Source organism: Polyodon spathula, chromosome 1 (assembly GCF_017654505.1).
Source record: "Polyodon spathula isolate WHYD16114869_AA chromosome 1, ASM1765450v1, whole genome shotgun sequence".
Taxonomy (NCBI): Eukaryota; Metazoa; Chordata; class Actinopteri; order Acipenseriformes; family Polyodontidae; genus Polyodon; species Polyodon spathula.
Window position 1 is genome coordinate 96,216,656 of NC_054534.1, and position 25,645 is coordinate 96,242,300.

Genomic DNA, 25,645 nt, shown 5'->3' on the forward strand with positions numbered 1-25,645 from the left:
ATCATAGCAGACAGGCACTAAATTACTTTATAATAGGTGAAGCCAGTTTTTCCACTTGTTGCTATCAGAAATCAAAATCAGAAAGTCCTGTTTTGTAAACCTTTAAAGCCTAATTTTAACAAGATTTTGTTGCATTTTTGGCCAAGATTTAGTTAGTCCTTTATGTGTGTGTGTGAGAGAAGTTGCAACAGCAATCAAAGCATACAGTTAGGTTAGAAACATGGGAGTCAGGTTAATGTATGGGGTGAAATTTATTTATTTTTTAATATAAAATCTTTATGTAGCCAGAGTAATCAGACTCCTAGCTAATGCTGATGCATAATTCTGAATTTAATCACACCGCAATTGTGTAGTACATAATACATATTTTCATATTTTACACCCAGACTCCAGACAGGTTTCAAATCAATGACACTTCAGATTTAATGACAGTCTGCATGATCTATCTCTTCCTCTCACTGGTACAGGTGGTCACATTATCTAAATGTAACCATTGACCCTGCCAGCACCAGCGAGGCTAGACGAACTGAACCCATGCTGAGATTCCCCCTGCTTCAATATGCGTTCTTGACTAGAAAGATACAACTTTTCATGAGATCGCAGTGCAACATTCAACCAAAATTTCTAACATGGTTGAGCTTCATTCCCTTCAAAAACACAGATCACAAAAAAGTTTCTACCTATAATATTTTACAGATGGTTATAAATAAACCACCACAAAATATTTCTAAAATGACGCAGAATGTTATGACATTAAAAAGGAGTTCACACGCATGCCTGTTCAGAGAACCGCATGAGCCCAACATAAGGGCAATACAGACACATTTGCCCTGAAAATAAAAAAACACATTGAAGATAAAATCGATCACTAGTCATTAAAAAAAAGTTATAATTATGCTTATTTCATGCATTGTTTCCAATAGTATCATAATTACTGCATTGCTGGAGATATTCTGTCCCGATGGGGCATAAAATTCCAATAGAAGAGATTAGTGTTTTCTTTTTTCTTTATCAAGGATTGCTCATTACAGGGTTACCATTGCCTGAGATTGTGTTCTAGTTAAATACAATAAATGTACCATCCCCTCATTGTTAACGAGCCCCCCCCCCCCCTTAGTTCCCTTACCAGCTCGTTCCTTTCATCAGCGAGCAGTGTATTCCTGTCCTCCAGTTTGCGAATTACTGCATTCAGCTCTGCAATTTTCAACTGGAACCTCCGCAGATCTCTGTCATCCAGCTGCTGATATTGCAAGGTATATCATTAGTGCATTGCATAGCTAATTCCTTTGTTTTCTTACTCTGTCAGTGTGTAACAAATTCAATGACAAACTCAAAATATTAAAAAAAAAAAAAAAAGGAGCCTCAATCATAAATTTCCATACAGAACTGGTAAGAAGGCAGCACTGTTCCGAATGTCATTCTCATTAAAAGGCAGAATGCAGAGAGCAGTCTCTTAATTACAGTACAGCTTGTGGCTACCCCATTAAACTAGAGAGCACTGTAGCACTGTAGTTGCCCTAAAGTTATTATCTATAGGAGCGTAGAACAGAGCTACAGGAATTTTATTTAGCTACAACTTACTTTTCCACATGATCCATAGCTTTATTAGCTACACACTTTCAGGTGGTGCTGGATCCACCTGGACAGCAGGCTAGAACCCTTCTTTCTAGAAATAATTATTGCAACACATCAAAGGGCCTGTTATAGTTCAGTGTACTGCACTTTCTCACACAGTACTTTGATCGTTTTATCTATTTTTATCATCACGAGGCTTCTCTGCAACAACAGCTCACCGTGGTGCTGTGCGTCTCACCTGGCTCAGCGTGAAGTCTGTGTATTCTCCCAGCACTGGAGGAAGCTCTCGCTTGGGGCTGCTGTGATGTCGCTCAGCCTCCTTCACCTGCACCAACTGCTCACCCAGAGCTTCCTTCTGCAGGAGTAGCTTCTGAGCGTAGCCGGCCTGGACACCAAGCTCCTTCTCCGCGGCCAGAATCACCCTTTCCTTGCTTTTGATCTCATCCATCTAGACAACAATGGGAACAGGAAAACGCCATTAAGCATAAAGACTCTGAATCGTAATCGGAGATAACACCAAGGACACGGCCACTGGATAACAGCATAGACCATCCAATAATCATTTCTTTCTAAAATCCACAACCTAAAAGTTGCAGATTTCAGAAGGTATTTTACAAACCAAAAGAACTCAAAAGTTGCATGTGTTTCACTATGATTTTTGGAAAAAGAAAAAAGGGTTGAAATCAACTGATCTAAACGCTGGCAGATCTAAATAATGCCACTGTTTAAAAATGATTAAAGGTTTATAAAATCAAACATTATACAGTGCTTTTATTGGGCTCTAGATTAATTCAGTTAAGATCACCTGATTACACCCTAAGGTTAGCAAACAGTAAGCGTTAACTTTATATAACATATCCTGCCTTAAATTTGTGTTTATATATTTACTTAAATGATATAAGTAAATATATAGTGCCTATAGAAAGTCTACACCCCCTTGAACTGTTTTCACATTTTGTTGTCAGCACCAAAGTTTCATGCATTTAAATGAGGATGTTTTTTCCCCCACTAATCTATACATCATACTCCACACTGTTAAGGGAAAAAAAGTTTTTATTGAGAAATAAATTATATATTATACAAAACTGAAAGATTATAATTGGATAAGTCTCCACCCCCCTGAGTTAATACTTGGTGGAAGCACCTTTGGCAGCAATTACAGCTGTGAGTCTGTTTGGATAGGTCTCTACCAACTTTGCACACCTAGATTTGGCAATATTTGACCATTCTTCTTTACAAAACCGTTCAAGCTCTGTCAAGTTCCTTGGGGAGCATTGATGGATAGCAATCTTCAAGTCATACCACAAATTTTCGATTGGACTTAGGTCAGGGCTCTGACTGGGCCACTCAAGGACATTTACCTTTTTGTTCTTTAGCCACTCCAGTGTAGCTTTGGTTGTGTGCTTTGGGTTGTTGTCACGCTGAAAGGTGAACTTCCATCCCAGTTTCAGCTTTCTTGCAAAGGGCAGCAAGCTTTCCTTCAGATCCTCTATTCATCAATGCAAGTGGCTCTGTTTAAAGACATTGGTTTTCTTCTCAGCTCTCTGCTTTGGTTTGTAGAGCAGGTCTTCCCCCTCAATTCTACACTCTGCATTCATTCAGAATCGGGGCAGCCACTGCAGCGGCAGGTGCAAAGATTAACCAGCACCTAATCAAAAATATGGGTCGCTGGGCCTCATCAGCAGTCAAAGCCTACATTCGTTCTTCACCAGCTGAAATTGTTAGTATGTCTGGAGCGGGGACGACCTTTCTGCCTAGGCTACCGAATGTTTCCTTTTTTAAAATAAAATAAATTTAAATAATTTAAAATTAAATAAAATAAAGGGGGGTTTTCCTTCCCAATGTGTAGAGGGTCTCCACATAGTCGGTAGGGCACAGTTACTAATCCCTGTGTCACATTAAGCATTTTACTTTTGTGTTAAATGTTTTCTTTCTTTTTCTTTTCTATATACATTGGCAATTCTCTCTTTTTCTTCCCAAAAACGTCTTCAGTGAGGAGCCAGGGGTCCATTTTTAGGGGGGTTAGTGATTCCACTTTCTCCAGCCCTTTAAGCGTTGCTTCATTTACCTCATAGAGGAGGGTTCTCCATGAGTCAGAGGGGACCCCCCGGCCAAACCCCTCCTTTAGCATACATGATCCTTCATCTACTTCTCCTTCTGGCACTGATGCCTTTATTCATGTGAGGGCCCCAAGCGGCGGAACCCCTCACCTGTTTGTCAGGTCTCCTCAGCGACGGAACCCCCCCTTCTACTATGTTGGGCTTTTGAAGAGGTGGAACACTCTGCTCTATGTGTATTAACATCTTCTAACTTTGTTTTCTTTCTGGTTCGCGAGTCTCTTCGTATGTCGGGTAACCTCAAAGATGGTGCCCTTCTTTGGATGTCGGGTCATCTCAAAGACGATGGCCCCCCTCCTGTATGTCGGGTATTCTCAGCGACGGAACCCCCCTACTGCATTAGTTGGGCCATTGAAGAGTCATATGTGTTAATATTACTAACCAATATTTTTCTTTCGGGTTCACAAGCCTCTTTGTTTGTCGGGTCATCTCAGAGATGGTGATCCCCCTCCTGTTTGTCGGGTTTCCTCAATGACGGATCCCCTCTTATATGCGTAGGGCCTTTGAAGGACAGAGCCTCTCTTTACATGTTATTCGTTACTAACTATGTCTTAAAACATCTCAGCAGGTGGCCTTGTTCCGCCACGTGAAACTAACAATATTATTCGTAAATTAATAATAAACAAATATGAATTAAAAAAAAAAAATCCTATTTTGCAGATACAATGGAGTACTACATTTATTTTACAAGGACTGTAGCAATTTATTTTCATGGCGATTATTACAAGTGAAAATATTTATGTACAGTATATGAAGAGCAGCATAACAGGAGCACCACTGTATCTGTATGTCTGTCCTTTCTGTATGTACCTGTCCTTTCTTTCCTTGGTTGTTGCTAGTGCTGCGTGTTTGTGCATGCATCATGTGCAACTTTAAACGAGCTAACTGCTGTGTGAACTTAACACAATGCATTTGCTTTGTTTCCATGATTGAACTACCGGTAAGTCACTACTATTGGCAGACCTGAAACGTTATCGGTTTCGCTGCCTGATAACTTATAAGCTTACCTAGTTTTAAACATTATAAAGAATTAGAACATGGATTGGAGATTTCCTTTAAACTAACTGGTCAATACAAGGGCTTAAATCTGTGATGAAGGACCCTGAATGTTATCTTTCAAACTATGCGAATACATTACTTGTATATTTTACCTTTTGCCTGCTTGTTGAAAGAAAGTCGCCATTCTTGTAGTGCACATGCCCTCTGAATGTTGTCTGTCAATGTAAAATATTCTACCTCCTCGCAGTCCTATCTATTTATTTAAATTTAGTATAGCAAATATACAAAAATAAATCGAGAATGTGTTTGCTGTCAGTGGCAATACAGTAACCACAATAATACAGAAGCTCTCCGTTTTGAATGACGAGTTGAAATCAAACAACTGCATACAGTCTGATTAGTTTCAGCAACTTTATATAAGCATATCACAGTAACAACACAGGCACGTCACATCCCTTCTAAAACCAGGAGGAGGAGGCTTTGACTATGAACAAACACTGTGAACTGTGGACTTGCGCTGTTTTTTCTTGCTCTGTGCTCCTGCAGCTCGACATGATCGCCACTTCTACATTCAAAATGGAGCCTGGCGGTGATGCAAGCGCATTCTGTCTCAAAGGGATTGTTGCCTGGTCCTGACTGGATAGTAGATTAACCAACCTAACTCAGCATTAATTGGCTGGGCACTGTCACTGCGCCACTAAACACGCTTGCTCTGGGTTTTTATTTTGATCAGAAGCGCACATTTGGAGAAGCCACGCCCTACGGGGCAGACGCGTTTGACTTTAACCACGGCCTCTGTGATTGCACTCGTTTAATCACAATCAAGCCCTTGGTCTTGTTTCTGTACACCATCTTTCCATTTTTATTGTAAACTTTTCCTTGTTATAGTGGAAAACTAAAACCTGTAACCACTGCCTCTGTGATTGCACTCGTTTAATCACAATCAAGCCCTTGGTCTTGTTTCTGTACACCATCTTTCCCTTTTTATTGTAAACTTTTCCTTGTTATAGTGGAAAACTAAAACCTGTTTACAGAAAAAGAATGTAAAGATGACAAATTAAGCAAAAACAACAACAAAAAAACAGTTAAGAAAAACAAATTTAGCTGAACTACATGATAAAGCATCAAACCATTTTAATATGCCTTGACCTGCCTTGGAACTACAGTTGGCCGTGCTCCGGTTCCAGAGCCAGCGCTGAGGCCTGCAGCCAGAGTGGAGCTGCCCCGTTTTCTGAGCTGTGCTCCGGAGCAAGAGCGGAGCTGGAGCTGGGGGTGCCTGAACTGGAGAGGAGCTAGAGCCAGGTTCACTGGAGCACTCAGGAGCCTGGAGATGGAGCTGCTTCACTTTCTCCTACCTTTGACATTTTATGTAATAAACCTTCTTGACATATTAAGTTTAAACATTGTAATTAATAAAATAAATAACTATACAGTAGAATGCACACAAACTCCCCAAAAGTAATTTAATAGGCTGATCCCTGGAGCCAGCACTACACTTCAGCCATCAACACCAGGCAGAAGGCTATCTACATCATCAGATGGAAGGAAATGCAAATGGATGGAGACGCAGATGGATCACATTAGTTTACTGCAAAGTTACGTCTTAGTTGGTGCTTATCTTGGCTAGAGCCAAGTTCAAATCAGCATGAAGCTTTAACATCTACTCTCATGTAATGGAAATCATAATGTTCTATTTATACTGATATAATACAGAAGGGAAATACAAATTAAACAGAAAATATTTGAATTGTTGGAAAAGCTGGCTTTCACAAAACAAACAAAAAAAAAAACTCAGTGCATGGGAAATCTTTTCGGCTTGAAAAAGATGCTTTACTTTACTTACTACCTTTTGAATTCATGCAACTACAGTTTTAATTGTGCTGCTTTCTATGAGCACATTATCCCAAATGATGCCTCAATTATGTTAAATATATTAAACATGTTATAGATTTAATCTGGAAGGAAGTACATTTAAAGGATAGAATGCAATTGTGCTGTAATAGATTATACTTCTACTACTGGTCAATGACTTTTGGTTTTGCCGGCAAGTGCTTTTAAATGATATTACAACATGGATAAGGGATTTCCTGAAACCTGATTGGTCAATACAGGCCTTAACCCCTGGTAAGGACGTTGAATGTTAGTATCAATCAATCAAATCGATTGACTGGATGTTAGTATCCTTTTATATATATAATATATATATATATATATATATATATATAATATATATATATATACACACACAATATGACACAATATTCGCTTATGTGATTTACCTTTCTGCTTGATGAAAGAAAATCTTTGTCATTCTAGACCTACACGCCCTCCAAAATATATATTTCAGTTTCACCAATTTACCAGGTAACTTAAATACTGAAATGTACATAAAAACATGAACAAATATTATTTAGAAAATAATAAAATAATAATTCTCATCACCTAACCTTTTCTTGACCCCAGGGTCTAGTGATCACCTTACTTGTTAATGATTGTTGGTGAATAGGATTGAGTCGCAGTTTGCAAAGCATGCAGGTTTGTAAGAGCTACACTTGTGTTCTTTTCTGAAAAGAGACTAACACTTGAGGTAGCAGACTGTTTCTTCCAAAAAGCATGTACTACTAATAACAACTGATGACAGCCAGAATATAGTCTGGCAGTACAGCTAAACTCGCTATGCAAGGCTATAGCAGGCAATAAAATAACTGAGCTCTGTGGAGCTAAAGGCGCCCCAGCACTTCAAGGAGATCTGTAGATGCGAGATTTCATACACATTGCACTAGGTTTTAAAAGACACAGCACTGCTTACACTGCACATTGGATTCTGAAATGGCCACAAATTAGCAGGGTGTAGTCCCCAGGTGATTGGCGCAGGGCCTGGACTGGGGAGCAGAAACTCAGACTTGGTTTCACTAATTGTATTTTGCCTGTTATTGAATTGAATTTTCTTGTTCTGTATCTGGAAAGAACTTTCCCTGCATCTACTGAATAAACTACCAATTTTTTGAGAGGATGACAGACTATGTTCTTTTTTCTGCTGTATGTTCAACACAGAAGAAACACTTACCAGAATTACAACAAAGAGATTTAAACACTTACTGAGAAGGCACTCAAATTAGGTCACAGTTGATTCAGCATAATTTTACGTCAGTACCATTTCAGCACTCTCCAATACCAACATGGCTGAGCCACAGGAAAAGAAAACTGAGGAATAGATGTTGCCAGTTGTTTTCAATATGTACAACTGGGTAAAACGCAGTGCAAGTTGTGCCACGAGACACTTGGTGAGAAAACATTCAACCAGAAAAGGCACCTGAAAAAACATCACTGAAGTGTTTACAGCAAAATACAGCTGGGGCAAGAAAGAAAGAAAAAACAGCAACCTCAGCTAATCTAGTCGGTCATCCTGGGGGAATGCATAGCTGCAAGGGCTCTGAGCATTTTAAAATAAATAGCTTTCTAAAAAATTAACGCATACATGTCTATAAATAGGTCTTTCGCATCAGCTTTTCTACTCTCCTTAAATGCAACTGAAACATGTTATTCCATTCGTGTATCTCCATCACAACTGAGGAGCGCGTTAATAGTAAAAGTGGTTTAATTTACGTTTTATTTTATTTTCTGTGAAACCACTAAACGGACTTTTAAATCGTAAATCTTACTTTTTCATTTAAATGATAAAGCATCTCATCTTTATTAATTTAAACTGTTACCTGCGTGTGCTTGCAGATATTGGCTGCATGTCGTTGTAGCTTTTAAATGCATTTGAAAAGCAAGCTTTATAAATGCAATGCTTACTGGCCGTTTGTTTAAAATAGCCGAAGCAAGAATCAAACTGAGCTGCTTATTGGCTGTGGATAATATCAAGAAAGAGTGTAAAGTACCGTGACAGAGATATAAGAAAGCAGAACCAGGGAGGCAGGGACTTCTAGAGTTAAGAAAGAAGCCATCAGTTGCAGTTACTGTACATTTACCATTTGTTTTTTATTTATTTATTTTAAAAAGCTTTGCGTTGAGATGGCTTATAGCAAACCGCATAGCAACACTGTGTATTTGTAGCCTAATTAATCTTGTTTATGTTTGTTTACTTTTAAAGCAAAAAATACCCTAATGTTTAAAAGAAGTCTGCGTGTTGTTTCTGTTCACTAACATATTTATGGATATGTAAATTATTTTTCTATAGATGTTCGCAAAACCAACTTTTTCACATATCCGCCTATACCCCAGTCCACAGGGGGTCGGCTATGTGACGTTATACTGTACTGGAGTGGATTGCTCTTGATTTTTAACCATTTTGCACTGTCGAACATTTTGAGCGACAACTATAACATTTTTACCAAAGTTAAAATAAAACAATTCTAAGCATCACTTTCATGATTATTTGTAATAGTAAAGTTGTTGACATAACCTTTATTCTTTTCAGAAAGATCCTGAACCTACTTTGTCCAGGCTACCAACCCCCTTCAAGAAAGATGGTTTCAGTAAGACTGTTGAGCAATACATACTCTGGCACTGTATTTACTTTAAAGCAAGAACTAAAGTTTGCATCACGTTGCCATCTGTGGACCTGTACCAAAAATCAGAAGCATTTTTTAACAGTATCGTGCCACTTTGTTGACCAGAAGTGGAATGTGATTGCAAAATGCATTGGCTGCATTCCTACTCCCCAAACTGGGGAGAACATTGCCTTCTCAGTGCATAACCCTTTGGACTCCTATGATTTAAAGCAAGTCATGTATGTGCCGTTACTGGCAGTGGTGCTAATATTGCAAGTGCCTGCCAACTTCTTAAGTTGAAACGGCACCCTTGTTTAGCTCATACATTGCACCTCTGTGTGCCGGAAATTATTTTTCTGGAGCAGAAGATACTGGAGCCACTCTGGAGCTGGAGACAGAAAACTCGGAGCACTGCCAACCCTGCTTGGAACCACATTCGTCCTTCTGGTATCGAGCCACATTACTGACAAAAGCATGCCTGCAGGTACACAAGCAAGTACTGGCAAACAATACAACACTGACAGACCCCTAGTCCCTTAAACACTCACTACATGATGTACAGCCAGTCACAGAGGGCTAGATAGATCATGCTGTGCACCAGCTCTGACAGTCATTAGTACTGTAACTGGAGGTCACCACGTTCTCACTAGGGTTCCCATGCTGAGGAAATGTACCATGGCAGTCACACAGCTTACTTGAACTGAACTTCTGAATAACAACTTGTTTTATAATAAAACACAAATAAAAAACTAACTACCAACAGTAAATGGGGAATAACCTATAAATAACTGTAGAGACGGTAAGTAAACATGCTGCTCCAACAGTGGAAGTACCACATACTGAAGATAAGGAACAGCCTTAGCATTTCCTAGCCACTGGCACTGTGAACAAAGAATATCCCCCCCCCCTCTTAGCTTACCTCAAATCCTCAGCTGAATTCACATTTCCAATACAGCAAAGTTTATTTTTTATTTTTATTTCCTTTAATTCTTTTTCAAGTTCAAGGTGTTGTCAGATTTCCATGTCAATGACCCACTGCGTGAATACTCCGGTCGTCTGAGATTTCCCTTCTCACCCCAAGTGTCTTTCTCGTTATTATTCTCAGGTGGGTCTTATACCAACAGCAGCAGTAGAAGCAAAACTGGCACCATTTCCAAGCTGGATGAATAGCTTGTTGACTTCTGGCAAAAGGTTTTGATGATATGCAAGTCCTGCACAGCTGTACTCCAAGAATCCCACAGCATGTCTTGATCCCACTACAGGATATCCATTTCAGAGTAGGCCATTCTGTGTCTAGTTTTGTTCAAGTATTTTCTTCATTCAAGCCTTGATCCCATTACAAATTAATTAACAAATAATTAGCAAGTTCACAGTGTCAGTCCTGTCAGCATCTGCAGTGAGGAGGTGCAGCTGAGTGCAAAGCTGTCATAACCTGAATGTATTGTTTAATATAAAGAAAGGAAATGCAGCAGACTACCGTATGCATGCACAATACATTCCATTGGCATTGTTGGGCTAATTAAATCTTAATCCTGTTTTTAAATTGTATCACACAGAACCTGAGGATGCATGCAAAATGTATTCAGAGTAGAGGCCAATAAGATGAGCCCTTAAGCTTTTACGCTTCGACCCCCCCCACCCAAAAAAAAAAAAAAAAAAAATCTGTATAACATTAAATATACATTAGCTGTCCTACATTATGCACACAAAAATGTCTCTCACTTTCAATTGAAAGGAACCACGTTTTGCAAATATTATCTTTCATCAACTTACCCCCTCAGTTTAAATCCTAAAGTAATGCTGCTCAAAACTGTGTCAGTAAACATTCAATTTTTCCATCATCCACAGCTACCTTTGTCTCCTTTTTGACTATTCTCTGAAAACAAAAAAAAAAAAAACATAACATGCTACGGTAACCATAGAAACAGAGCGCTTGCACTGGCTTTGAAAAAAATAAAATCATATTCCCTATTATCCAATAATATTGAAATTATTTCCGATTTACTGCCGGAAGGAATGTGTTTCATGGAACTCCAGACTGGAAGCTGTGAAGCTGTGAAGCGTCTGAAATCCCTTCCCTTGTTATGTGTAGAAGACTGCATGAACAGTTTGTTTCACGGGGTTTATTACAAATATAAAAAAGTGCTAGGGTACTGCAATACCTTAAACACAGTTACAACATTGCATAGCTGTAGTAGTACCAGTAGTCGAATATATACTGTATGTAATTTGCAATTAGCAACTTTTATCAAAAATCTACTTCTAACATTATTCCTATCTCTACTGTACAATATTACACAACAATGTATGTGATGCATAATAAAGGCAGGTCTCATCGCTTAGATTTCACAACTGCAACAAGAATGACAACTGGAAAAGCAGTTCTTTAGACCTTTAAAGCATGACATATGTACAGTAATATATACCCGCTTATTACACCATGTAACAATTTTTTATTTATTTTTTGGTTCCTGGGTAGTAAGTGTTATTTCCTTATTGCTTATGCCTCAAAAGTATAGAAAATGGCTATTATTCCCCACAAACTTTGCTTTTGTGACCAGGACAGTGATATTTTGAAATGTACCTATTTTCCAGAACATTCCAGATAGATTCAGTGCTGAGTAAACTTGGAGTAACTTCTAGAACTTTCCAGTAATATAAATAGTAGTATAAATACAGGGGCCTTAAGCCCACCAGTTCAGTTTAGTTCCAGCTGCCTAAGTGGATACATATCTGCATTTTTCTGAGATGGCATCAAGAAGCTGCAAGCATCCGGCAGACGCATTTTGCTATATCTGCGGCCAATTTATCAAGACAAGAGCGAAAAAGTACTCAGTGGAAGCATCTGCTAAGATGTGTGAGGCCTACAAGGCATATTTCGGCATGCCTGTCAGGGATCAAGACAAACCCTGGGCACCTCATTTCACCTGCGAGCACTGCAAAAAAACTCTGGAAGGTAAGATGGACAATTGTTGCTCGGAATTTTATGTTAGAAAATTTGTTAATTTTTAAAATTGTAAAAGTTTTTAATTTTAAAATGTTTTACAATTTTCAATGTTATTGAAAAAATATATCATTGTAACAGGGAGAGATCTGTGCTGACTCTGCTGGCGTGTTCACGGGCTGCAGGAAGAGGGCAGCAGTCGTCCAACAACCACCTGTGAGTCACGGCAGTGACACGGGGAGGTGGGAAAGTGGGTGTGTGGACTTTCCCCCTCTCTGAATGGCTGAGAGGCGCGTCTTGGGAGATTGTTAGCCCTATAAATTAAAGCTCTGTTGTTTCCTCAGGTCTGCCCACTTAGACGCAATGAGAGTGCAGAAGCTCTGATCCAGGACCGGGAATCAGGCGAAACAAAGAGTTTCATAGCGAGATAGAGACAGCGGGGAACCCTTGGGCAGACCCCGGTGTATTGTGAAAGAACAGGCTAGTTAGCCTACAGAGTAGGACGGTGATCCGGGTTGTGCGGGTAGCAGTGCAAACAGCAGCAAGAACGCTGTCCCCGGATCGGATGATGGATTACCCCACGCTGAAAACCGTCATCCTTAATCGCGTGAGGGCCACACCGGAGGGGTATCGGAAGAAATTCCGAGAGGAGCAGTTTGCGGTAGGGGAGCACCCACGAGCCACCGCCCACCGTCTGAAGGATTACGCCCTGGGTTGGTTGAACCCAGAGCTGAACACCAAAGCCAGGGTGGTGGAGGTGATCGTGGTGGAGCGCTTCCTGGACTGTCTAGCCCGGGAACCTCGGCTGTGGGTCCAGCAGCAGGCACCAGACACGCTGGACCGGGCGGTCGAACTTGCCGACGTACCAGGCAGCGGAACCAACGCCCGCGAAACTGCCCGGGAGGAGTGCGGCTACTGGATCGTCCCCTCAACTGGCCCCGGAAAGGGCGAAGGGACTGGGGGGTAGGGGTAGTCCAGGATTTGGTCAGGGGGTGTCGGCGGGAGCTCCCGGCCCGGGTACTGGGGCAGGGTGGGGATACCCACAGGCTGCTGCAGTGTCGGACCGGGGTCTCGCGCGGACGCCTTATCGGCGAGCCCCTTTTATGGCTCCAGTGTTTCCCCCTCTTTCCAAAACTTTGGGGGGAGAAACCAGCTCACCGAGGTGTTGGACGTGCAGGGAGGTGGGCCACCTCTCCCGGGACTGCCCCGTGATGGAGTGTGACCTCAGCCGAAGAGGTAGGCGCGTTCAATGACCTCAGTCACTTCAGCACCCGGGTTTTGTTATTCCTGTGACAGTGGATGGTACAAAAACCCAGGCTCTTCTGGACTCAGGGTGTAGTCAGTCTCTGGTACAGGAGAGCCTAATCTCACCGGGGCATAAACGCATATTGGGACGGGTGCATATTAAATGTATTCATGGGGATGTCCGCTCTTATCCCAAGATCAATGTGTGTATGACTATTGGCCAGCAGGTGACGCAGGTGCAGGTAGGATTATGTCCTCGATTGCCGGTACCAGTAGTTCTGGGACGGGACTGTGAGCAGTTTAAAGATTGGTTGGCTGCTCTGACAGCCCCGTTTTCTTTATTGGCTAAGAAAGAGGAAGTAATTGGAGAGATTTTTCCCTTTCGCGATCCAGAGTGGTTTTGCCATAGATTTAAACCCCGTAAAACTAAACGGGAGCGTCGGATCGCTAAGAATGAGGGCTGGCAATGGAGGGAGTCGGAGAAGTTTCAGGTGGGGGCGGTTGGTGAAGAGTCTGGGGGGGAGGTCGCGGAGCCAGCGCAGGGGTCTGGCTCGGCTGCCTCTGCTCGGGACCGACCTGACCCCGAGTTGGAAGCCATGGGAGCTGATTTCTTAGCTCGCTCCCGTGACTTCCGACTCGAGCAAGGGCGTGACGACGTGCTGGGCAGGCTCTTTGACCAAGCAGCGGTGGTTAATGGTCGGGTGGTCGAGCCCAGACGCGCCGCCACGTACCCCCACTTTGAAATTGATCGAGACCTACTGTACCGTGTTGATAAATTACCCCAGACCGGTGAAGTGCGTCATCAGTTGCTCATTCCTCAGCCCTTTAAGGAGGATTTGTTGCAGCTGGCTCACGCTATTCCCCTGTCTGGTCATTTGGGAAGGGATAAAACTAAAGCAAGGCTTGTGTCACGGTTCTTCTGGCTGGGGCTGGATGGCGATGTTAAGCGGTTTTGTGAGCGTTGTGGGGAATGTCAGAAGGCCAGCCCTAGAGCCGTTCCACGAGCCCCACTGGTGCCTTTGCCCCTAGTGGAAGCTCCGTTTGAGCGTATTGGGATGGACATAGTTGGGCCACTAGAAAGGAGTGCGGCAGGATACACCCACCTACTTGTCATTCTGGATTACGCTACGCGTTATCCAGAGGCAATTCCCCTCCGATCTATGTCCGCTAAGTCTGTTGCCAACGAGCTTGTGAAGGTTTTCTCCCGGGTGGGGATTCCCAAGGAGATACTAACCGATCAAGGCACCAATTTTATGTCCCGGCTAATCCGCGGAACATGTAAGCTTTTGGGAATTAAGACCATTAGGACCTCGGTGTTTCATCCTCAGACCGACGGTTTGGTGGAACGCTTTAATAAGACCCTTAAGAACATGTTGCGCAGATTTATTCATAGTGATGTGCGTTACTGGGACCAGCTGATTCCTCCCCTTCTCTTTGCGATCAGAGAGGTTCCCCAGGCTTCTACGGGGTTTTCACCATTCGAGCTGTTGTATGGGCGGAGACCCCGGGGCGTGCTCGATCTGGTCAGAGAGATGTGGGAGGAGCAGCAGGACAATTCGACCAATACCGTCCGGTATGTGTTGGACCTGCGCAAACGTCTTGAGTCTGTGGGGAAATGGGCGCATGACAATTTGCAGCAGGCACAGCACAGACAGGAGACACAATATAACCGAGGAGCCCGGTTGCGCACATTTCAGCCGGGGGATAAGGTACTTCTCTTATTACCCAGTTCTGAGTCGAAACTCTTGGCTAAGTGGCAAGGACCCTTTGAGGTTACACGCCAGGTTGGGAAGGTGGACTATGAGATCTGCCAGCCGGAGCGACGGACAGAGAAACACATTTACCATATCAATCTCTTAAAGCCTTGGTTACAACCAGAGGCGTTGTTAGTGGCGCATGCAGATGACGTCACGGACCTGGGACCTGATCTTTCTGTGTTGGCAAGAAAAGGATCGGTACAGATTGCTGAGAATCTGACACCAACGCAGAAATGTCAGGCTCACGGTCTGGTGGCGGAGTTTCCTGACGTGTTCTCTTCAGTCCCGGGGCAGACTCGAGTAGCCCATCATCACATTGATATTGAGCCGGGGGCGCTAGTTCGCCAGAGGCCGTACCGTATACCTGAGCGTAAAAGACAGGTAATAAAAGCGGAAATTGACGAAATGCTGAGACTGGGGGTAATAGAAGAGTCCCAAAGTGACTGGAACAGTCCGGTCGTGTTAGTCGATAAGCCAGACGGGTCAACTCGATTTTGCATTGATTTCAGACGAATCAATGAGAAATCGAAATTTGACGCTTATCCAATGCCCCGAGTAGATGAGTTGCTGGAGCGTCTAGGCACAGCTCATTTTATGACGACACTGGATTTAACGAAGGGGTACTGGCAGATACCCCTGACCCCGGAATCTAGAGAGAGGACGGCGTTTTCGACTCCCTTCGGGTTGTACCAATTCAGGACCATGCCCTTTGGGTTGCACGGAGCCCCCGCCACTTTCCAGCGGATGATGGATCGCATCTTGCGGCCCCATCAGCAGTACGCCGCTGCTTACATAGATGACGTGGTTATCCACAGTGAGGATTGGCCGAGTCATCTGTGTAAGGTAGCGGCGGTGCTGCAATCCTTGCGGGAGGCGGGGCTCACTGCTAACCCAAAGAAGTGTGCCATTGGGAAGAGTGAGTCAGAGTATTTGGGGTATCGAGTAGGGGGCGGCCAGATCAGACCGCTAGTTGCTAAGGTGAAAGCCTTGGCTGACTGGCCGGTTCCTACAACCAAAACCCAGGTGCGCTCTTTCTTGGGACTAGAGGGCTACTATAGAAAGTTCATCCCGAGTTTCGCTACGCTCGCTGCTCCCTTGACAGACCTCACCCGGAAGGCTGCCCCAAATACGGTTCAGTGGACGGAGTCGTGCCAGAGGGCCTTTCTCGCCTTGAAGCGGAGGCTGTGTAGTAAGCCAGTACTATGCAGCCCGGATTTTGGTAAGAGGTTCACCCTGCAGACGGATGCGTCAGAGACAGGTCTCGGGGCAGTGTTGTCGCAGGAGGTTCGGGGAAGCAAGCACCCAGTCCTGTATATCAGCAGGAAGCTCCTTCCCCGCGAGAAAAATTATACCACTATCGAGAAGGAGTGTCTCGCGGTAAAATGGGTAGTCGAGTCACTCCGGTACTACCTCCTGGGGCGACACTTCACCCTGGTTACAGATCATGCCCCCTTAGCATGGCTTCACCAGATGAGAGATAGCAACGCCAGAATCACACGGTGGTACTTGGCCTTGCAGCCCTATGCCTTCAGGGTAGTCCACCGAGCAGGAAAGCTGCATCAAAATGCAGACTTTTTCTCTCGGGAAGGCATGGGGGTGTAAGATTTTCGAATGAACCGGTGGTGTCATTCTGAGGGGAAGGATATGTAACAGGGAGAGATCTGTGCTGACTCTGCTGGCGTGTTCATGGGCTGCAGGAAGAGGACGGCAGTCGTCCCAACAACCGCCTGCGAGTCATGCCAGTGACACGGGGAGGGGGGAAAGTGGGTGTGTGGACTTTCCCCCTCTCTGAATGGCTGAGAGGCGAGTCTTGGGGAGATTGCTAGCCCTATAAAAAAATGCTCTGCTGTTTCCTCAGCTCTGTCCACTTAGACGCAACGAGAGTGCGGAAGCTCTGATCCAGGACCGGAAATCAGGCGAAACAAAGAGTTTCATAGCGAGACAAAGAGAGCGGGGAACCCTTGGGCAGTATTGTGAAAGAACAGGCTAGTTAGCCTACAGAGTAGGACGGTGATCTGGGTTGTGCGGGTAGCGGCGACCGGGATAACACTGCCGAGTGCAGCACCTTTTATTTGTAGTTTCATTACTGTTTTATTTTCCATTGTTCTTTTCGCCTTCTGTTTTCATTATTATTTCTTTGAGCACCTGCGAGTGCACTTGCTGTTCACGTACCAGCTGTGGTATTTCCGTGGTGCTGTCTATTATCGTTGATAGGCAGCCCACGGTCAACAGTGCCCTCTGCCGGAAAAAGCAAGAACTGTTTGCAAATAAAACTGGGCACCTGTGTGGTGTTTTTAAGTACACCTGTCTGTCTCCCAGTCAGTGAATTACCCACACCCCTTCCACACCCCTTCCACAATCATATATGAAAAAATCTCTTACACATTAGTCATGGGTGAAATAAATGTATTTTTGTAGGATGGTACAGAAGGGAAAAGAGAGCCATGAAGTTCGCTATCCCAAGAATTTGGTGGGAACCCACTGACCACTCAAGCAACTGATACTTCTGCATGGTGGACCCTTCGAAGCGTCGGACTGGCAAGAATGCACCTGCTATCACGTATCCGGACCTTCCTTCATCCATCGCCCTGGTGCCACACTTCCATGAGCTCCCCGTACCTACTCCTCCGGAGAGAGAGCAGCCGTCTTTAGAAGACAGCAGCAAGTCAGAGAGCGAGGAAGACGTTGTAGATCCAGATGACAATTTCAGAGGTGGAGCTGAGGAGAGAAACCCATACTACCCCAACCAAAAAGACCTCAATGACTTGATTAGAGATCTTGGTCTCACCAAGTCCAATGCTGAGCTTTTGACGTCTAGGCTCAAGCAGTGGAACTTGTTGGATGAAAGTGTACAAGTCGCAGATCAGAGGAAGCGTCACCAACCTTTTTCCAGCTTCTTCACCCGTCAAGATGGGCTCTGCTTCTGCCACAATGTGACCAGTCTGTTCGAGGCAATCGGAATCGCCTGTAACCAGAATGAGTGGCGCCTCTTCATTGACAGCTCATCCAGGAGCCTCAAAGCCATGCTGCTCCATAATGGTAACAAGTACCCGTCTCTTCCCCTGGCTCACTCAGTGCATCTCAAAGAGGATTACAACAGCATCAAGACTTTGCTGGACGCCTTGAAGTATGATGAGTATGGCTGGGAGGTCACACGAGACTTCAAAATGGTGGCATTCCTGATGGGTCTCCAAGGTGGTTTTACCAAGTTTCCCTGCTATCTTTGCCTTTGGGACAGCACTACCACAGGCGGGACTGGCCACAGCGGACCGAGTTCTCTGTGGGGAGGAACAACGTCAAGTGGGAGCCACTGGTGGACCCCCGGAAGGTGCAGATGCCACCACTGCACATCAAATTGGGCCTTATGAAACAATTTGTCAGAGCTCTAGATAAGGAGTCGGCAGCCTTCAAGTACCTTCAAGACTTCTTCCCTAAGCTGTCTGAGGCAAAGGTCAAAGCCGGTGTCTTCGTCGGACCACAGATAAAGAAGATCCTGGAGTGCAATGAATTCCCCAAGAAGCTCACTAGTAAGGAGAAAGCGGCTTGGAACAGCTTTGTCGCAGTGGTTCGGGGCTTCCTGGGCAATCACAAGGCCGAAAACTATGTGGAGCTGGTTGAGACTCTGGTGAAGAACTACGGCACAATGGGCTGTAGGATGTCCCTCAAAGTCCATATCCTTGATGCTCATCTTGATAAATTCAAGGAGAACATGGGAGCGTACTTGGAGGAGCAAGGCGAGCGCTTCCACCAGGATATACTGGACTTTGAACGCCGCTACCAAGGACAGTATAACGAGAACATGATGGGAGACTACATTTGGGGGCTGATTCGTGAAAGTGATTTACAGTATAATCGTAAATCCCGAAAAACTACTCACTTCTAAATCTTTTGTTGTCATTTTTGTATACTTTAGTATAAATACATGTTAATTTGGATTCATATGTTGTTTTTTTTTCTGACTTTATGTGAACGAAAAGACACAAATTCGCCCGTTTTCTCATTGGAAATAGTGATATTTCAAAATATCACTGTCCTGGTCACAAAAGCAAAGTTTGTGGGGAATAATAGCCATTTTCTATACTTTTGAGGCATAAGCAATTAGGAAATAACACTTACTACCCAGGAACAAAAATTGTGTTACATAGTTTGTTATTATTATTATTATTATTATTATTATTATTATTATTATTATTATTATTATTATTATTATTATATAGCTCCTTTCATAGTGGACCACCATAACAAAGCGCTTTACAGTGGTAGGCTGTAAATTGTGCATATATGCAGAGTCACTTACAATAGGACATTGATTTAACATCTCATCTGCAGGATGGAGCACAAGGAGGTTTTCCTCACAGTGACACAGTGTCAGTCAGGGGCAGAGGTGGGATTTAAACCAGTGACCTTCTGGATAAAAAAAACCCTGGACTTTAACCACTGGACCACACTGCCTCCAATGATAATGAAGGGAGATCTGACATTTAACAAAAAATGTAGGAGTCATTCTAAGAATTTCCAGCAGCTTTAAGTTACTAACTGTTAATGAAACTGTTCCATTAATTTCTATGCTACTTATTCAAAATTCAATCTTATTACGTTGCACATTACCATACATCTGGTCTATAGAAAGGCCTTTTTTAAAAAAAAAAAACTGTGTAATAATCATAATTGTTGAAAAGGGATCCAGTGCAGGTTTTTAAAATTAGAAAGATTAGAAATGAAAGTTAGACTTCTTCAAAAGGGATTTTCAAAAAGGAAACACAATGCATTTAACAACGTCATTAGCTCTAAACTTGGAATAATCTACAGTAGAAGTAACATTGTAAAACAAAATATTTTCTTTTCTACAACTGGCTGAAAAATGATCACTAAAAACACCATCACTTGATAGTTCACCTCATTATTTATACAAATATTGATTTTTTGTCATATTCAATGCAACAGAGTTCATATTATCATTATTATTATTATTATTTTAAAATGATCTAATTTTAGAATCTATATCACAAAAAAACACATTTTCTCAATTCTAAACACGCTTACCTTCTGTTTCATACATTTGCACATTATGAGAATAGAATACTGCTAAAAGGTCTTCACGTGTTGTGTTTACTTTACTCAGGAGCCTGTTCGCAGACAACCCCGCTCTCTGCCGTCAAGGACTTGTTGCTTATTCTCATTAGTGGAATAACTACAGTACTCCAAGAACTTTCTCAGAGCATCGCTTATATGTTTATCCACACAAAAACACACAGTTCAACTGTTTTTGAGGTTTGTAGTATTGTAATAATTACACTGACAGATGACACAAAGTTTATTCAATTTGATTTGGTTTGTAATAGCTTCAAATAATTAAAAGTTATGGATGTATTCAACTACTCCCCCAGGACAGATTGAGGGGGTATAGGCTTCTTTCTTTAAGCGGTGGGACAATTTGACTTAAATGGAGGTCTGGCTACAGTTCTGACATCTTCTACAGCAGCAATCTGGTTAAAGCACTGTATTCAAAAACTGTCTGAATCTGTGGATGATGTACAGATTGTTAAGAGAATCATTTCTGTAGGCTTACATGTATGTCAGCCAACTTAACCTTGTTCTAAACTTTACTGCAGCTGCCACTCTGGGGAGAAAGCTTTGACAAGCATGTTCCGTCTCGCACAGCAAGATTCATCTGCTCTTTGCAATTGCAGATCCCTTTTGTAAGTTTAATTAAATGCAAGTCTCTTAAGAATTTTAAGTCTGCATTTACATAGGAATACTGGATTAAAAGCAAACATTTAGTGCCTGAGATACTGTTCAATTTATTTTCCTAAAACACACCATTTAAAAAGACACTGTGGTTTATTTTAAAGATCTAAATGCAGCAGTTCTAAATATAAAAACATAAGAAAGGTTAAATGAGGAGGCCAGTTCAGCCCATCTTGCTCGTTGGTTTTTAGTAGCTTGTCGATCCCAGAATCTCATCAAGCAGCTTCTTGAAGGATCGCAGGGTGTTGGCTTCAACAACATTCCCACAATTCTCTGTGTGAAAAAATGCCTCATTTTCTGTTCTGAATGCCCCTTTATCTAATCTCCATTTGTGACCCCTGGCCCTGGGTCGACATTGTCAATATCTTTTACAATTTTGAATGCTTGAATCAGATCGTCGTGTAGTCTTCTTTGGTCAAGACTGAATAGATTCAATTATTTTAGCCTGTTTGCACATGACATCCCTTTTAAACCAAGAATAATTCTGGTTGCTCCTCTTTGCAGTCTTTCTAGGTTGCAATATCCTTTTAGTAGCGAGGTGACCAGAACGAACAAAATATTCTAGAACAGGTCTTACTAATGCATTGTAAAATTTTAGCATTACGTCCCTTGATTTCAATTCAACAGTTTTCAGTATATAGCCAAGCATTTTGTTGGCCTTTTTTATAGGTTCCCCACATTGCTTAGATGAAGACATTTCTGTGTCAACATAAACTCCTAGCTCTTTTTCATAGATTCCTTCTTCAATTTCAGTATCTCCCATATGGTATTTATAATGGACATTTGTATTGCCTGCATGCAGTACCTTACACTTTCCTTTATTAAATGTCATTTTGAATGACTGTGGCAAAGTGTAGAATATGTGCAGGTGAGTGCAGTGCAGAGCGGATTACAGAGATGAATGATTTACAGGTGCAAGGGTGTTTATTAATGATTATAATGTCCAGAGCCTTATGGCAAAACCTGCAAACAATAATAATGATGGAAGTGGTACAGCGGCGTGTATCACTCCTGTTTGTAAAATCCTAAGGGTCTGACGCGCAACCAAAAAGTCCCGTCTTTTCTCACCCACACAAAACACAGACACAGTTCCTACAGTGTGTGAATTAAGTGCTCGTGGTGCAAAGATAGTTCTGAAGTGAAAAGTGAGTGTTGATGTCCGGGTTTAATGCTGGTCTGCGGCTACAGCTCCAGATCGTGCGAGTACTCTTTGAAAGACAAACAAACAGTGTTACAAGGCAGACGAACACTCAGAACACTCACGGTTTATCCACAAATTACGGGCTCCTTCTAGGTTGTTGCTAACCATCTACAAAGGAACAGTTCACTGAAGCTGCGCCCCCCTATTTATACCCTCGCCCATGACCCCTAGGTTAATGAGCGCATCCGCTCCTCCAATCCTTGGATGCCACGCCGTCTACCGTCTGGGTCAGTGAGCTTGGGTGCCATAGCTCCGCCCCCTTCCTAAATGGCCAACTTCCACCTACCCTACGGAATAAATTGTCTTGCCATTTGCTTAAGATTACTCTGTTCCTTCTTTCTAGTGCTCTCACAGGTCGGGAAGGAGATCTAACACTAAGCGTCATTCGATTTCTGTCACATATCCCACCGCTCAGAGTGGAGCTGAAGGAACACTCGGCTAAATCTACCTTTCCCATTACTCCCCCCTCCCAGGAAAAAATAAAAATAAAAAATCTGCATTTTGGTGGTCTTTCCCTGCACGGTGTACCATGTGGTACATGAAGGGCTGCAATGCCAGATACCACCGAGTTATTCGGCATTGCTGTCCTTCATTGTGCTTAACCACTTGAATGGGGTGTGGTCAGTGACGAGATCAAATGAGTGCCCCAGCAGGTAGTATCTTAAAGAGTGAGTAGCCCATTTAATGTCTAAACACTCCTTTTCGACGATGGAGTAGTTGCGCTCCTGATGGAGCTTTTTTTTTTTTACTAATGTACAGTATGGGATGTTCTACTCAGTTTACCCTTTGGGACAGGACTGCACCCAAACCCACATCCGACGCATCGGTGTGGAGGAAGAATCTCTTGGTGAAGTCTGGAGTAATGAGAGCGGGGGCCTGGCACAGTTTCTGCTTGACAGTACCAAACGTACCAATTAATTAAATTTGGTGCACTCTTTCTGGTGAGGTCAATTAAGGGATTGACCACTGTGGCATACTCTGGGGTAAAGCGGTGGTAATAACCAGCCAACCCCAACAGAGACCTCATCTCAGCCTTGGTTTTGGGGATTGCCGCATTCACCAAGGCCTGGACCTTGCTGACAAAGGGTTTCACCCTACCATTATAAACCCCAAACATTGTGTCTCTTTTTTTGCAAACGTACATTTTCGCAGATTGGCTGTTAGCCGGGCTGCCCTTAGAGACTGAAGGACGGCTGCAATCCTAGCCAAATGCTCTCGCCAGGTGGAGCATTAAATGACCACATCGTCAATATACGCTGCTGCATATTCACGATGTGGATGTAAAACCTGGTCCATAAGTCTCTGAAAGGCAGCGGGCACACCATGTAGCCCAAAAGGCATAGTTGTGAAATGGAACAGCCCCTCTGGAGTTGAAAATGCAGTTTTTTCTCTGGATCTATGAGTTAACGGGATCTGCCAGTATCCTTTCATCAGGTCCAGAGTGGAAATAAACCCTGCCTTCCCCAGTCTATCGTGAAGTTCATCGACCCAAGGCATGGGATACGCAACAAACTTGGCAATGGCGTTTACCTCACGGAAATCCACACAAAAACGGTTGGTGCTGAATTTATTTTTCGTTACGGCGATCAGACTGTCTAATTTCATAATTCACCTTTCCTATAACCCGAATCACTTCATATGGCCCCTGCCATTTAGCAGTTTGGATTCTGTTGAGGGAAGCAGCAGCATTACCTTGTCTCCAGGTGAAAAGGTTCAAATCAAGGCATTTTGATTGTAATGCTGCTGTTGTCGGTGCTGAGCCGCTTTGAGATTGTCCTGGGCCAAACGACCGACCAAATCTAGGCAATCTTCAAGTAGGAGCACATGCTGCACTACATTTTTAGACAAGCCTTTGTACTCCTCCCATCCCTCTCTCAACAGATCGAGAATGCTGCGTCATGACATGAATGTCAAACATGTCGAACTCTGCGGCACCTCTCTCACTGCGAAAAGGAGGTCGGAAGCAGCGATGCCCAGTGTTTTTGCTCTTGATTTACAAATTGTCTCAGCATTGCCTTCAGGGTCTGATTAAAGCGTTCCACCAAACAGTCCGTCTGCGGATGATAAACAGACGTTCTCACGGGACGTATTTTTAGTATTTTATATACCTGCTGTAACGTGTTTGACAAAAAATTTGTTCCATGATCAGTCAATATCTCCTTGGGGATCCCTACTTTTGCCATAATCTGCACTAGTTCTTTGGCTATCGCCACAGCACTAGTGGACCTCAATGGAACTGCCTCCGGGTATCGTGTTGCGTAATCTACCACCACTAATATATGGGTATACCCAGAATCAGAAGGTAGCAAGGGGCCGACTATGTCCATTGAGATGCGTTCAAAGGGGGTGGAAATAATCGGTAGTGGAACCAAAGGGGTGTGGCACACTCGAACCTCCGCTACTCGCTGGCAGTCTAGGCATGTGGCTACATATCTCGACACATCTCTATAAAGTCCTAGCCAAAAAAATCGAGCCAATATTCGTTCCCTTGTCTTGTCTGCTACGAGGTGCCCCGCAAAAGGGATATCATGACCTCCAGCCAACAGGACGGGGGAACCAATAATTGGTTTACAGGCTGTCCTGTGCCCGCAGCCAGGTTTACCCTATACAGTAATTGCCCCTTGAAAATGAAGTGTGGAAATACTAGTGCCCCAGCGCCTTTAACATACCTACCTTCAATAGACCGGACCTGTCCCCAAATGTGCATCAGTGAGGGGTCGTTTTTCTGGCCCCAAACTATGTCCACATTTGAGTGCCACATGTCTGGTATATTGAGAGGGGCCGGAGCAACATCTGCCCTTAATGGCCCAGTAACCTCGCCCTCTCAGTCACAGTGCGTTCCGACCCCCTTTGATTGGCGTTTTTCACTGTTATAGCAGGCTCCGACCAGCCCCCAGCCTTGTCTCATTAATGCTCCCTCCCATTTCCGCAACCTTCTCTCTATTTGTTTTTCTCGGGCGGAATAGGGGAGAAAACATTTCCGTTTGAAAGGGGAAGACATTACCAATCATTTCCCTTTCGGCTTTTTCTGCCACATTTACATGTACGGTCGGGACTGCCATTCATTTCACCAAATCTTTGTAGTTTGGCCAGTCTCGACCCAGAATAACTGGATGTGGTAGTCTTTCCGCCACCCCAACTAGCAGGTGACGTTTTATCTGACCAACTGATAAATATGCTTTAACTGTGGGGTATGTTGCCATGTCTCCATGGATAAAGGAGATCACCACCTGACCTTGTGGCTGCCACAACACACCGCTCAAGACAGATGCTCAAATTAAGGTCTGCTCACACCCTGTGTCCACTAATGCATGGGTTTTCACATTACCCCAAATCACATTAACAATACAAGGCCCCTCCCGACCATTTTTCTCTCGCTTACCCGCTTCAGATGCCAGATTGCATACGGCCACGTCACACTCCATCGCAAATGGGCACGACCTGGCCTGATGACCCGGTGATGGCATCTAAAACAGGTAGGGGAAGAGGAGGGTACAGGGGTTAGTGATCTGTCCCGCTGCTGGTATGGCAACGGGGCAGGGGTAGCACCTCTACCCCAGCTG

General features: G+C 43.4%; 1 protein-coding gene across 2 annotated transcripts in view; it reads right to left on the minus strand.

Annotated features, from left to right (window-relative positions):
* LOC121324724 (janus kinase and microtubule-interacting protein 1-like) overlaps window positions 1-25,645 on the minus strand; it is a 93,950-nt gene that overhangs the window by 16,269 nt on the left and 52,036 nt on the right. For both annotated transcript variants that reach the window (XM_041266867.1, XM_041266876.1), the window contains exons 4-5: window positions 1,814-2,023; window positions 1,127-1,240 (exon numbers count right to left, since the gene is read on the minus strand). In XM_041266867.1, coding sequence (XP_041122801.1) covers window positions 1,127-1,240; window positions 1,814-2,023 — 324 coding nt within the window. The remainder of the gene's footprint in view (window positions 1-1,126; window positions 1,241-1,813; window positions 2,024-25,645) is intronic.